The sequence below is a fragment of the Rhinoderma darwinii genome, chromosome 9, assembly GCF_050947455.1.
Source record: "Rhinoderma darwinii isolate aRhiDar2 chromosome 9, aRhiDar2.hap1, whole genome shotgun sequence".
NCBI classification, from domain to species: Eukaryota; Metazoa; Chordata; class Amphibia; order Anura; family Rhinodermatidae; genus Rhinoderma; species Rhinoderma darwinii.
Window position 1 is genome coordinate 26,351,321 of NC_134695.1, and position 15,763 is coordinate 26,367,083.

At 44.7% G+C, this 15,763-nt stretch overlaps 1 protein-coding gene across 3 annotated transcripts in view; it reads right to left on the reverse strand.

The window, feature by feature from the left end:
- Nucleotides 1–15,763, reverse strand: part of PACS1 (phosphofurin acidic cluster sorting protein 1) — a 169,750-nt gene that overhangs the window by 44,096 nt on the left and 109,891 nt on the right. For all 3 annotated transcript variants that reach the window (XM_075837401.1, XM_075837400.1, XM_075837399.1), the window contains one exon: nt 410–452. In XM_075837401.1, coding sequence (XP_075693516.1) covers nt 410–452 — 43 coding nt within the window. The remainder of the gene's footprint in view (nt 1–409; nt 453–15,763) is intronic.

A 15,763-nucleotide genomic window follows, 5' to 3' on the forward strand; every position in this document is an offset into this window, starting at 1 on the left:
TGGGATGACGTTTCATCCCATGTGACTGCTTTAGCCAAACACAGGCTCGAATAAAAGTCTTCCCAGGAGGCTGGACTATATGACGTCAGAGGGCCGGCCTCCTGGGATGAAGTTTCATCCCATGTGACCGCCGCTGCAGCCAATCACAGTTTAGCAGGCTGGCTAAGTGCTGCAGTTTTTAAGAGCGGACATTCCGAGCGAAAAACTGCACCACAGGTCGCTGCGTTTTTTCACCCGGTATTCCCTGCGGCGCACAGGGCGGATACGCTGCGTGCTTTTTTTCAGCGTATCTGCCCCGTGTGAACTCAGCCTTATAATATATATTACGAATAAAAAAACTGTACATCAACTGTATGACCAAAAAGTAATTTGAAAAGAGAGTCTTAACTATTCACTTTCAGCCACTTACCCCAATGAATGGTATAAACTTCTGATAAGAATCATCCTCCTGACTGAGAAAGGAGAAAGTTTAATATCATTGACAGCACATTATCATTAGATGTTACTATCATTACATTTTTATTACAAAAATTAATATACAATCTTTATATTTATTAACCCCTTCCCTCCGCAGCGATTTTTAATTTTCGCTTTTTCCTCTCCACTATAACTTTTTTTATTTTTGCTTCGATACAGCCGTATGAGGGCTTGTTTCTTTGCTGGACGAGTTGCAGTTTTTTTATGGCACCATTTATTGTACCATATAATATACTGGGAAAAAAATCTTTTTAGGGTGGAATGGGAAAATCCCCCAGGATATTTTGAATACTCATCGTAAAATCCTTTTCTTGTCTAGTTCATTGGGGGACACAGACTGTGGGTATACAGCGTCGGACTGGCCCACCGGAGCATCCTCCGGTGGGCCCAGGCAGCGAGCTGCTATTATCCAGCAGCGAGACAGTGGAGCGCTCCATCGGTCGCAGGAACAGTGCTCGGTAAGTACAATTTTTTTTATTTTTTGTTTGGGGAGGTGTATACATATATACATAGAGTTGTGTGGCACTATCTAATAGGGGGGGGGGGGTTGTATGGCAATATCTGCTAAGGGCAGAGGGCTGTGTGACTCCATCTACTGTGGGGGGCTATGTGACGCTATCTACTGAAGGGGCTGTGTGGCACAATCTACTTGGGGGTGCTGTGTGGCACTATACAGGGGGAGGGCTGTGTGTAGCACTGTCTACAAGGGGGGGCTGTGTCTGGCACCATCTACAAGGAGCAGTGTGTGTGGTAATATCTACAGGAAGCAGTGTGTGTGGTAATATCTACAGGGAGCAGTGTGTGTGGTAATATCTACAGGGAGCAGTGTGTGGTAATATCTACAGGGAGCAGTGTGTGGTAATATCTACAGGGAGCAGTGTGTGGTAATATCTACAGGGAGCAGTGTGTGGTAATATCTACAGGGAGCAGTGTGTGTGGTAATATCTACAGGGAGCAGTGTGTGTGTGGTAATATCTACAGGGAGCAGTGTGTGGTAATATCTACAGGGAGCAGTGTGTGGTAATATCTACAGGGAGCAGTGTGTGGTAATATCTACAGGGAGCAGTGTGTGGTAATATCTACAGGGAGCAGTGTGTGTGGTAATATCTACAGGGAGCAGTGTGTGTGGTAATATCTACAGGGAGCAGAGTGTGATAATATCTACAGGGAGCAGACTGTGCTAATATCTACAGGGAGCAGAGTGTGGTAATCTCTACAGGGAGCAGTGTGTGGAAATCTCTACAGGGAGCAGTGTGTGGTATTATCTACAGGGAGCAGTGTGTAGTAATATCTACAGGGAGCAGTGTGTGGTATTATCTACAGGGAGCAGTGTGTGGCACTATCTACAGGGAGCAGTGTGTGGTATTATCTACAGGGAGCAGTTTGTGACACTATTATTGTGGGGTCTAAAGGGGGTACTTTTATAGTGTGTGGCACCAAGGGGCCATTTTTTGCATCTGGGGTACTATAAATGGTGAGGGTTTTGTAGAGGGTGGGTAGGTGCTAGAAAAGAGAGAAGCCAAAGATGTTTGTGTTTCAAATTCGTAGTGGGTAGAAGGCATCAGGGCCGGATGAAGAAGAAAAGGTAAAGTGAGCGACTCCAATCTGAAAAGACGTCACCGGTGAGTCACTGGATTTCACTCTATTGTATTAAAGGAGTTTTCCCACATTAGACATTTATGGCATATCCATAGGAAATGCTAAAAAATGTCTGCTAGATGCGGGTGCCAGCTCTGGGACCCGTCACTATATCTACAACTGGCCGCAGAATCCGGACGGAAGCCAGTGGAGAGAGGGTCACGCGTGCGCGCAGCTTTCTCCATTCTGTCGTATGGTTGTCATGGAAACAGCCGAACAGCTTTTGAACAGAATGGAGAGAGCTGTGCGCACGAATGACCTCTCTCCACTGGTATCCGCCTGGATTCTGCGGCCAGTTCTAGATATAGGTTTGTGTCCCAGGGCTGGGACCCGCGTCTATCAGACATTTTTGGCATTAATTATGGATATGCCATAAATGTCTAAGATGGGAAAACTCCTTTAAGTTATATGGTCTGTAGAGCACTTGTGTAGGACTGGTGTCTACCACTATATGGTCACTAGGTGGTGGTAATATTGGACTTTGGTTTTACTACACACGTTTTACTACACAATTAAGAGTGGTCGCATCATTTCTATATATCTGATGGGTGGGCCCCAAGAAATATTTCCTCTGGTGGTACTCCAGTCCGACACTGTGGGTATATGCTGTTGCTACTAGGGGGCTTGACACTATGAAATAAAAAAGTGACTCCTCCTACAGTATATGCCCTTTTCCACAGACCCTGATCTATTCAATCAATCCGCATGAAGTAAGAGAAGCAGATAAAAGGCAAGATAAGTATGTCAAACACGAGAGGGGAATCCCTCAAACTGAGAACCGGAATTTCAAAAAAACCTTGCAAACAATTGGGTGGGAGCTGTGACCCCCAATAAACTGGACAAGAAAAGGATTTTACTGTAAATACTTAAAAAATCCTGTTTTCTTGTTCGTTACATTGTGGGAAACAGACCGTGGTATGTCCTAGAGCAGTCCCCAGGGACAGGTAAAGAACCCAGGACATGGCCAGCTATTTAACAGATGCCTGCAATACCTTGCGACCCAGAGAAGCGTCTGCAGAGGTGAAGGTATGCACCTGGTACAATTTGACAAAGGTGTGCAGAGAAGACACATGGCCGCCTTGCACAATTGAAGGTCAGAGGCCTGAAGGTGCACATCCCAGGAAGCTCCAACTGCTCTGGTTGAGTGGGCCATGACCCAAACGGGGGAACCTTCCCCCGGACACGATAAGCCTTGCAAACAATCAATCGAATCCATCGAGTAGTGGTGGTCTTAGAGGCTGCCAAACCCTTCCTGGGACCCTCAGGGAGGATGAAGAGGGAATCTGACCACCGGAAGCTGTTCTAAAAATTTAAATCCGCCAAGCACAGACAACATCCAGGTTGTGGAGGAACGCTCCCACGCATCAATGGGAGAAGGACAAAAGGCTGGCAAGACCATATCCTCATTAGCATTGAAGGCCAAAACCGCAAAAAGGAACTGTGCGGCGCACCAGCTTGTCTTGGTGAAGAGTCAGAAACAGAGAATGACAAGCGAGAGCCCCCAACTCCGAAACCCACCGGATGGAGGTCACTGCAACCAGAAAAATCACCTTCCAGGACAAAAAACGAAGAGAGATCTCTCGCAAAAGGTTCAAATGGAGTCGATTGCAAGACATCCAAGACCAAATTTATATCCCACGAGAGAATCGGAGAACAATATGGGGGGACTGCATGAGCCACCCTCTGCAAAAGAGTTTTAATGCCAGCTTTAGACGCCAACGGGAACCAAACAAAATGGAAAGGGCAGATACCAGCCCCTTCAGGGAGCTGAGAGCTAAACCGAGATCCAAACCTCACTGTAAAAAGGATAGAATACTGGACAAGGAGAAAAGCAAGGGAGGAAGCTTGCGAGCCTTACACCAACCAACATAAGCCTTACACTTACGATGATAGATGCTTGCCGAAGAGGACTTTCTGGCCTTAATCATAGTGAGGATAACACTATGAAAAACCATGAGCCCTCAGAATGGCGGCTTCAACAATCATGCCGTTAAACGTAGCGAACATAAATTCTGGTGGAAGAGAGGTCCAAGAGAGAGAAGGTCAGGACGGAGAGGTAAGGGCCACAGGATGTCAGCCAACAGGGACACGAGGTCCGCGTACCAACAGCGTGGCGGCCAATCTGGGGCCACCAGAATTGCAAGATTCCCCTCCACCTTGAGCAGTCGGAGGTTCCGCAGCTGGAAAAGAAAGATGTACAGGAAACTGAGCGCATCTGATTGGTTTTAGAGGGAGGGGGCTCCCTCTCTCACCCCACCGGCACCCTGCTGTACGAGTGAGTGCCGGTGTCTTCTATGGCAGCCGGGGGGCCTAATAAAAGCACACAGGTCTGCCTCTAGTCCATGCCTGCTAGGCCATGCCAGTAGCATGGCCTAGCAGATGCCTGTCCGTTTTACATGGACAGGAAGTAATACATTGCTATACAGAAGTATTGCAGTGTATTATAAAAGCGATGGGGTGATCGCATAGTGAAGTCCCTTAGTGGGACTAATAAAAAAAGTTTTAAAAAAAAAGAAGTTTAATAAAAGTTTATAGTATAAATTAAAAATCCAAAGTATAAAAAATGAAACCCACTATTTCCCCTTACAAAAAGCTTTATTATGAAAAAAAAAAGTAAAAAGGTTACACATACTTCGTATCGCCGCGTCCGTAACAAACCCAACTATTACATTATTTAACCCCCTCAGTGAATGCCGTAAAAAATAAAATAAAAAACACTGTAAGAATTGCGGTTATCTGTGTATCCTGCCTTAAATAAAATGTGTTCAAAAGTGGTCAAAATGTCACATGTACTCCAAAATGGTACCAATAAAAACTACCAGTCGTCCCTCAAAAAAAAACGTTCATTCAGCTGCATCGGTGGAAAAATAAAAAAAAGTTATGGCTCTTCAAATACATAAGAACAAACAATTTTGAAAAGAAAGTGTTTTTACTGTGTAAAAGTAGTAAACATACGAAAACTATATACATTTGATACCAATGCAATCGTAACAACCCGCTGAATAAAGTTATTGTGTTATTTATACCACACGATAAACAATGTAAATTTAGGACGCAAAAAAGAGTGGCAAAATTGCAAAATTGCTGTTTTCTTTCTACCCCCCCCCCCCCCAAAAAAGTTAATCAATAAATTATATGTACTCCAGAACGGTGCTATTAAAAAACACAACTTGTCCCGCAAAAAACAAGACTTTATACAGCTATGTCGACACAAAAATAAAAAGTTATAGCTGGAAAAATGTAAAAAATAGTTTGGTCATTAAGGCGCAAAATAGGCTTGTCACTAAGGGGTTAAGGAACAAAACAGGACTGTTTTTGTATCCACATTCAGTAACAATAGTGTTGCTATCTCCAACATTATTCAGAGACATTGGCAACTGTTGGGAAAACGTTGTACACAGGTAGCAGAATTCCAGAATCCCCGTTTTCTTACACGAGGGCTCGGGATCTTAACCCGTTAGTGACCGGCCCATCGTGTTTCTACGTCGGTCACTAACGGGCCTTATTCCAATGCCATAGACATTTTACGTCGCGGCAACGGAATAAGTAAACAGAGCAGGGAGCTGTCAAATCTCCCTGCTCTCAGCTGCTAGAGGCAGCTGAGGGCTGGGGGCGTCCCTGCTCTGCCATGTGAGATCGATATTAGTATCGATCTCACACGTTTAACCCCTCAGATGCGGTGCTCAATAGCGAGCACCGCATCTGAGTGGTTTTGGAGAGAGGGAGGGAGCTCCCTCTCTCTCCCACCGACACCCGGCGATACGATCGCCGAGTGTCTGTGTCTCTAATGGCAGCCGGGGGTCTAATAAAGGCCCCCAGGTCTGCCTGGAGCGAATGCCTGCTAGATCATGCCGCATGCATGACCTAGCAGATGCCTGTCCGTGTTAAACGGACAGGCAGTAATACACTGCAATACAAAAGTATTGCAGTGTATTATAAATGCGATCGCAGAATCGCATATTATAGTCCCCTAATGGGACTAGTAAAAAAGTGAAAAAAAGTTTAATAAAGTTAATAAAAAAAAAATGTGAGAAAAAATGAAAAACCCAGCTTTTCCCCTTACAAAATGCTTTACTATTAAAAAAACAAAATAAAGTTAAAAAGTTACACATATTTGGTATCGCCGCGTCCGTAATGACCCCGACTATAAATCTATTACATTATTTAACCCGCACGGTGAACGCCGTAAAAAAATTAATAAAAAAACTATGGAAAAATTGCTGTTTTCTGTGAATACTGACTTAAAAAAAATGTGATAAAAAGTGATCAAAAAGTCGCATCTACTCCAAAATGGTACCAATAAAAACTACAAGTCGTCCCGCAAAAAAAAAGCCCTCATACAACCGCATCAGCGAAAAAATAAAAACTTTATGGCTCTTCAAATATGGAGACACAAAAACAAATAATTTTGAAAAAAAAGCGTTTTTACTGTGTAAAAGTAGTAAAACATACAAAAACTATACAAATTTGGTATCGTTGCAATCGTAACAACCCGCTGAATAAAGTTATTGTGTTATTTATACCACACGTAAACGGCGTAGATTTAGGACGCAAAAAAAAGTGGCGAAATTTCAGATTTTTTTCTATTCCCCCCCCAAAAAAAAGTTAATAAAAGTTAATCAATAAATAATATGTACCTAAAAATGGTGCTATTAGGGGGCGTGGCCAGCTACTGATGTGAGAGGACGTGTGTGGCGATAGCTCCGGGCTGGCATCCTGCATTATATCCTCCTGACGGTACTGTAATCCGTGAAAGTTGCCAAAATTCCTTACCAGCTACGTCGGAAGGGAAGGACATCTTCCAAAAAAAAGATGAGCCCACCTAAAGCGATGAATGCGGCGGAAAAACTGAAATCCTATGCCCGCGTGGTAATCCAAGATGGCGCCGGCGAGTGTTCTGCTGGGCAGGCCGCGGCAATGGCAGGGACATCCACATCAGCTCCCTCTGAACGGGATGCGGGACTCACGTTGCAGGAGGCATCGGATAAGCTCCTGACAGCCATCCTTGAGACACGTACGACACTCACGGCGAAGATAGATGAGGTGAGAGTGGACGTGGGCCTATTGAGGCAGGACCTGCAAAATGTGCGGGAAAGAGTGACGGAGACAGAGGGCAGGATTTCGGCCTTGGAAGATCTCACTGCTAATATGCCGGCGGCTATACAGGATCTGCACCGTAAAGTGGATTTGTGGCGCCAGAAAGCCGACGATCTGGAAAATAGATCGCGCCGTAATAATCTCCGCATTGTGGGGCTGCCGGAGAGGGCAGAGGGGCAGAGATCGGGAGAGTTTGTGGAAAAATGGCTGAAGGAAATCTTTCCGGATGCACCATTCTCGCTGGCGTATGCGGTAGAAAGGGCGCACAGGGTCCCGGCACGATTACCACCTCCGGGTGCTCCCCCAAGACCTCTGCTTGCTCGGATGCTGAACTGTAAAGATCGGGATACGGTGCTGATGGAAGCGCGGAAGGCCGGAGGGATTCGATTTGGAAATGCTTCTGTGTCCATATATCCGGATTTTTCTCCTGATTTGCAGAGACAGAGGGCATCCTATGTCCCTATCAAGCGCCGACTACGAGACTTGCAGATTCCTTATTCGATGGCATATCCGGCTAGATTGCGGGTTGTGGATGGAGACAGAGCCATATTTTTTACGAATCCAAATGAGGCGGAAGAATGGATTACGAGAAAGCATAGGCAATCTCCCCGAAGATGAGTGCTGTGGCTGTGCAGGATGGAAGTTATGTCTGACATATGGAACTCATGGATACCCCATATTGCTTATAGTACAGACGTTCCAGCTGAAAGTATCCTTCTAAGATAATGATGTGATGATGTACTATATTATCTGCAAATTGTTATGGGGGGCATGAGGCCCATGTTATAAGGTTGGCAGTTCAAGCCCCATAGTAACATCCGTATATGTTCTAATTGGAAGATATGGGGGACTGATATTATACGTCAGGTATTAAGAATGTGTCTATAAGTACCTGGGGATGCTGGCTCGGGGGGGCGCTACACTCATACAGATAGTGTATTTGCGGCAGAAACACGCTAGCCGTAGAAACTACCCCCTAGAGTATAGGCTACAAAGGTTAGCTCCTGTTGAGCAATGTTTGTTTATGGAAATGTTATGGAGGATATTGAGTCAACTCACATAGCTACAGAACAAGGCTTTGATATTGCACACATACGAGACATGGAGGGGAATGCATACGGGAATGGGATAATTGTTACTCAGGGGTTGGTTGATAGAATCAAGGACAATGGGGCTTCAATGAGTGTTAACAACATGAAATGGCAGGATTACGGTTAATGTCCTGGAATGTCCGGGGAATGGGGTCTGCTGAAAAGAGGCATATGATATTTGCTGCTGTTCGGGGACAACGTCCACATATAACGTGTCTACAGGAAACACACATGACACCGGACACTGTGGCGCAGTTGAATAAGCCCTGGGTACAATGGGCGGGTCATGCTTCGCACACTTCGCACTCCAGGGGGGTGGCCATCTTAGTACATGCAGAGCTTCGATGGAAATTGCTGCAATCCAATGTAGACCCGGAGGGGCGGTACATTTTTCTACATGCGGTTATGGATGAATGCCCATATGTGATTCTGGGGGTGTATAATCCTCCACCAGCCTCATTGGCAGTAATTCAGGAGGCAGTCCGATTTGTAGCAGCTTACCCGGGGGTTCGAGTGATCATGATGGGGGACCTCAACTTGGTTATGGACCCAGATATGGATAGACTGCAGGGGAATGGGAGTAGAGGCCCGTGTAGACCCACTCAGTTGAGCATGTTGGCAAAAGAAATGGGATGGATAGACCTATGGAGGGCGACACATGAAGGGGTTAGAGAATTTACATGTCACACCCTGCAGTACAATGCATTGTCCAGAATCGACTATATATTTGGATCACATGCGGTTTTCCTGGAGATAGAAACAGTGGATCATTTACCGAGGGGGATCTCGGATCATAGTCCGATCTTATTGACATTAAAAAGGCCGCAGGTGGGCAGAAGGGGAATGGGTAAGATACACCCGTTTTGGCTTCAGCTCATCCAACAGAATGATCGCATACCGGATCAGTTATCAATATTTATAGAAGCACATGCTCAGATGGAGAATCGGTCATTGGTGTGGGATACTCTTAAGGCCTATTTAAGGGGGTGTCTCCGATCCTCCATATCCTATGTAAAACGGGCAGCCGCCATGCAGGAGGAGAATATGGCATATCAATGTTCACAGGCGGAAGGGGTATTTGTTCAGGATCCCACGCCGGTTAACCGAAATGCTTGGCTGAATCTGGGTAGGCAATATTTACAGATCCTGAGGGATAAGACATCGCGTAGCTTATTTTTTAGCAAACAATCACATTTTGAATTGGGCAATCAGTCGGGTAAAATCCTGGCACAAATGGTACGGAACAGTTCTAGATCCCCCCCGGTGATGGGCATTGCGGGGCCTGGAGATGAGATGTACACCTCCCCGGGAGAGATTCTCGAGCAATTTACACAGTTTTATGATCAGCTGTATGCATCAAAAGTTGATTATAGAATGGAGGAGATGGAGAGATACTTGGATGGAACGAGGTTCCCCACATTGACAACGGAGGGGATGGCATCGCTTGAGGCTCCATTTACGTTAGATGAGATTATGGAAGGAATGGCTTCGTTGGCCAAGGGGAAGGCTTCAGGGCCGGATGGTATTCCTCTGGAGGTATATTTACAATATGGAGAGCTGCTGGCCCCCCAATTGCTGGCCCTGTTTGAACACAGCTATAGGAACTCCGCTCTCCCGGAGTCCATGTGTGACGCCACCATAATAGTGTTGCTAAAACCAGACAAAAAGCCGGAAGAATGTAGTTCATATAGACCGATCTCGCTGCTGACAGTAGATTACAAAATCTTGACTAAGATGTTAGCTAGTAGACTATGCAGAGTGATAAAAGAGATCATCCATTCAGACCAGTGCGGTTTTATACCTGGCAAGTCCACCTCAGAAAATATTAGGCGGGTACAGGTGGTGACGCAGATTGGATGGGAGGAGCAGCAGGACTGGGCGGTGGCATCTCTGGATGCGGCGAAAGCATTTGACTCGGTAGAATGGCCTTATCTGCTGGCAGTGTTGCGAAGATTTGGGTTTGGGGAGAGATTTATTAAATGGGTCTCCTTGTTGTATAAAGCTCCTCGAGCGCAGGTGTTGGTGAATGGGGCCCTGTCCCCTTCCTTTGGCCTCCATAGGGGCACGAGGCAGGGGTGCCCACTTTCACCACTTCTCTTCGCTTTGGCCATTGAGCCATTGGCTATTAACATCAGGAAGGATCCTGCATATATGGGAATTAGAATAGGAGACAGAGAGGACCGGATAGGATTATATGCGGACGATATGGCGTTGTTCATGGCGAACCCCAATGCAACCCTCCCCAGGGCTATTTCCCTCATTAACGATTTTGGAAGGTACTCAGGGCTACTAATTAACTGGTCTAAATCGTATCTGATGCCATTGAGACAGGATAATTGTGGATGGGGTACCCAGTTTGGCGGACTGCCGGTAAGATCAGAGTTCAAATACCTAGGGATTAATATTGCTAGAGATAGCTCTAAATCGTATGGGTTAAATGTAGCACCCTTGGTCACGTATCTAAGGGACAAACTACAGGTGTGGAAGGGCCTGCCTTTATCAGTAGCAGGGCGCGTTAATTTAATAAAAATGATAGTGATGCCAAAGTTCTTGTATGTGTTGGAGCACATGGATGTGTTGGTGCCTAAAAAGCTCTTTAAACTAATAAATTCAATGTTCGCGCCGTTTGTGTGGGGGGGGGGAGATCTAAGCTCAAGCTGTCGATTTTACAAAGACCTAAAGACGAGGCTGGGGCTGCGTTACCGGATGTTTTTCTATATTATTTGGCGGGGCAGCTCAGATACTTGATTTCATGGGTCTCCCCCCCCCTAGAGACTAATGCGGAGAATCATCTCGCTCGGGTACTGGGTTTGAAAAATCTGTGGCCGATACTGGAGCCGCATGATTTTAGACACCGCTCCCTGTTACCCTTACATAAGCTGGCGAGACGAGTCTGGCAACAGGCTAAAGATATACTGGGATATGTGGGGGTGGTGGCGGAGAGCCCGCTATGGGATAATCCGAGCTTTCCCCATTTGCACGGATTGGTAGGGAAGAGTTACTGGTCAGCTAGAGAGGTAGTCGCTCTATCACAATTGCTAACGGAAGAAGGGGTGGTAATGACGGTGAGTGAGATTCGGGCGGCATTTAATATACCGCCAGGGGATGAATTATACTGCATACAGCTGTACCATGCTCTATTAGCACAATTCCCAGTGAACTCCGTGACTCATTCCAGTTGTGACCTAGTGGTGAGGCTGAGCACGCCGTTTACAAGGGGCGTTGTCTCCCAAATTTATTCTTATCTAATGGAGGCTAAGATGCGAATGGAGCCCCTGGGGGTGGAGGATAAGTGGCGTGCGTTAATTCCACAACTCACAGCAGAGGAATGGAGGGAAGCGCAGGGCTCCCATCTGCTGGTTTCACCAGCTGCAAATAATAAACTAGTGCAACTGTACATCATACACCAATGTTATTTAACACCTGTAAAGCTGCATCGTATGGGAAGAATGGAGTCCTCACAATGTCATAGGTGTGGAGAGATGAGGGCAGACTTTATACACTTAATGTGGGGTTGTCATCGGATTCGTTGCTTTTGGGAGGAGGTGGTTACATTATTAATGGCAGTGATGGGGAGGACGATAACTTGCAGGCCTGAGATATGTTTACTGGGACTGTTAAATGAGGAGCAATGGTCATTATATGAGAAGATTTTCCTCAGAGAAACACTGTTTATGGCAAGAAAGGCGGTGGCCATGAGATGGATGGCGGATAGATCCCCGACAGTAGCGCAATGGCGCAAAATGGTTAATGACATGCTTCCATTTGAGAAAATAGTGTACAAACATCGGGGCAAGGCGGCCAAATTTAATTTGATCTGGGATGGTTGGTGCTCATCGAGTCTCACTCACTGCACAGTCCAAGGGCTGACAGCTGATCTGGCACAAGCGGGGGGTGGGAGAGGGTAAAAGACTAGGAAGAATGACATGTCCAGGTGCTCCAGGGTAGGAAATATAAGAAGATTGGAGCGAGGTGATAGAATATTGAAGTGTGGGAGTATTTCTATTCTCATGATGTAATGTAATAAAAGCCGGGTTGGTTGGAATTGAGAATCCTGTAGTATGTGTGAGTGGTCTGCGAACCATGGGTTATTATGATGAATACCTGCGAGTATTCCCTTTGTATAAATTGATTCTTCTGACATATGTACTATTGAATGTGTAATGTTCTACTGATGTATGTGATGGTTTGACTCTGACAGTTACTTTTAATAAAACGAGTTTAAAAAAAAAAAAATGGTGCTATTAAAAAATACAACTTGTCCCGCAAAAAACAAGACCTTATACAGCTATGTCGACGCAAAAATAAAAAGGTTATAGCTCTTGGAATGCGACGATTGAAAAACGTAAAAAATAGCTTGGTTATTAAGGTCCAAAATAGGCTGGTCATTAAGGGGTTAGATCGAATTGTGTCTTCCGATGTAGGCTCATTTAAAACTCTGGTGCAAACCACAATTTCAGGACATGTCTGTAAAGGGTGTTACCCATGTTTTTCGACAAATGTTAAAAGTTTAAAAATTTCTGCATCCTATTACTTCAGAGGAATTTAAAATCAAATATTTCCTCACTTATGAGAGTACATATGTTATTTATATGCTGATCTGTCCCTGTAACTATATATACAATTCGCAAAAAACGGATGAATCTACTGGTGTCCAGGCATATTACAGAATTGAAACATACAGAAAGACAATTAAAGGATTATTGACCATGTAACCTCCTTACATAGAGGCGACAGGACTAGGATCCTTAATAGAGCTAGAATAGATATATTGGCTTAACACATTGAGGCCTAATGGGCTCAACGTTGACTTTAAACTTATTGGAGTTGTTTAGGAGTGTTGCTTGCACTGCAATACCCTACTGGGCACTCACACCCACCCCCCCTCCCCGCATCCTTGTGTAGGAAATGGTAATTTAAGGAAAATGTACCAATACCTGATAATAATGTGTTTTTGCTTTTTAAACCACTGCTGTCTTTAAACACTCTACACTACAGTCACTTTGAAATCTACGTTAAAAATCGACATTAAAGTTTTACAATATTCCCCGTGTATATTATTTTTTTATTATAATAAAAGGTTGATACTTATTCTGTATATTTAATTTCCCTGTATTTTTGGTCAGGTTGATATGAGGCGTTGGAACATGTAATCAGGATCACCTACTTCGGGATTTTGGTTCCATATAACTAATTTGGTCTTAGGTGTAGTGCTGGTTATGACTTATACATATGGTGGTACCTAGGGTCTTCCTAATTAGTGGATATCTTAAATATTGTACAGATGTAGCCTTCGTTATGTTGACTGGCTTAACGCGCTAGCCCGACACAGTAATTCGCTGTGGTTAGTTTAAGAAACACGGAGAACAGAACATTTGACTGGCGTATATATAATCATTGGACAGAACCCAAAAATGGCAGGCTAAAATTAAAGGGAAGCAGGTATGCACCAGGCCGAGTTTTTTTAGATTGCCATACTATTCCTACACTGACAGTTTCCCTATTCCCCTTCTAACCCACTATACAGAGAAGCGCTGGCGGCCATACTATTCCTACACTGACAGTTTCCCTATCCCCCTTCTAACTCACTATACAGAGAAGCGCTGGCAGCCATACTATTTATACGCTGACAGTTTCCTGCCATCTAAAAAAAAATCAGCCTGGAGCGTGCCTGCTTCCCTCTAATTTTAGACTGCCATTTTTGGGTACTGTCCAATGATTATATATCCGCCAGTCACATGTTCTGATTGGCTGAAGGAGTCACATGGTCTTCAGGGACCAATCAAACATCACTCTCGTTTAATTCTCAATTATTGAACGGATACATTCTATCCGCTTTCTATTAATCTTGTGACAGTTATTTTTCATTGGCCACTGAAGACCTTGTGACTCCTTCAGTCAATCAGAACATTTGTCTTGTTGGCTATATAAACATTGGACAGAACCCAAATATGGCACACTAAAATTAGAGGGAAGAAGGCACGCACCAGGCAGCATTGCCCATTTACATCGGTCGCACTACATTGTAGTACTGTACTATACATGTACAGTACTGAATGTGAGCGGACCCCAAAAAAAAGCATTACAGCCCACTGTCAGGAGTCAACAGTGGATCCACTACCTGTCCGGCCTGGTCCCCCAACACGCATAAAACCACTGTCAGACTTAAAAAGGCAGCAGCATTGGCTCCGCTACCCATTTGACCAGGTCTCCTGTGCCCCATGTTACCAACTATTCATAAGAAAGCTATTAATACCATTTGTAACCAGATGATCCATCACTGACTCTTTCCATATACATTACCCCTTCTAACCCACTACACAGAGAAGCGTTGACGACCATATTATTCATATACTGACAGTTTCCCTATCCCCCTTCTAACCCACTATACAGAGAAGCGCCGGCGGCCATACTATTCATACACGGACAGTTTCCCTATACCCCTGCTAACCCAGTATACGGAGAAGCACCGGCGGCCATACTATTCCTACACTGACAGTTTCCCTATCCCCCTTCTAACCCACTATATGGAGAAGCGCCGGCGGCCATACTGTATTATTCCTACACTGAGTTTCCCTATCCCCCTTCTAACCCACTATGCAGAGAAGCGCCAGCGGCCATACTGTACCATTCCTACACTGACTGTTTCCCTATCCCCCTTCTAACCCACTATACGGAGGTCTCAATGGTGCCTGTACTCTAATACAGTAGTTTGCAAGGCACAGCCCGTACAGTACGCTTTCCATACAGTAGCTGTTATGTAGGGGATTCTAGCTCTGGTCTCATTCACTTGAATTGGACGGGAACTGCAATCGCCGACACAGCTGCCAGGGAAGCGTACGGGCTGTGCTTGGCTAAGTACTGTATAAATATCTATGTATGTGAATATTGGGCATCACATAATAAACTTTGGCCTATGCTGATGGGTTTATTGGCTCACAGATAATACTGAACAGTTCTCTCTCGCACCCATGTAACCAATAGTAGACCAGCCTGGTCATCTACAGTACAGTACACCAAAAGCCAATACCGTACCCATTTCCCTACTGTAATTTGGAATAAACAGTCCATGTACAGGAAATTAAATACATTGTTTATTAAACAAGCATCTTTTTATGCTGAGGTACAGTACTCTATGCAAGAACTGATAAGTGATAAAAATAGATACTATAGATAGGTACTATAAACAATTCAAACATAACAGTGAGAAACAAAAATAAGATTTTATGAACATGAAAACGGTTATTCTTAAAAATAAATGATAAATAACTACTGTACATTATCATACATATGCACTGTACTGTATTATACAATACTGTTGCACAATTGCAATTTTGTGGATGACTGCTCTTGGTTGTTACCATCTTCTGGCTCAGGGCATCCTCAGCAGACCATTTATAGTGTCCTTAAACTTTTTGGCAATGTCTGTCCTGAACAAGAAACATTTCTGCGTTGCCAGA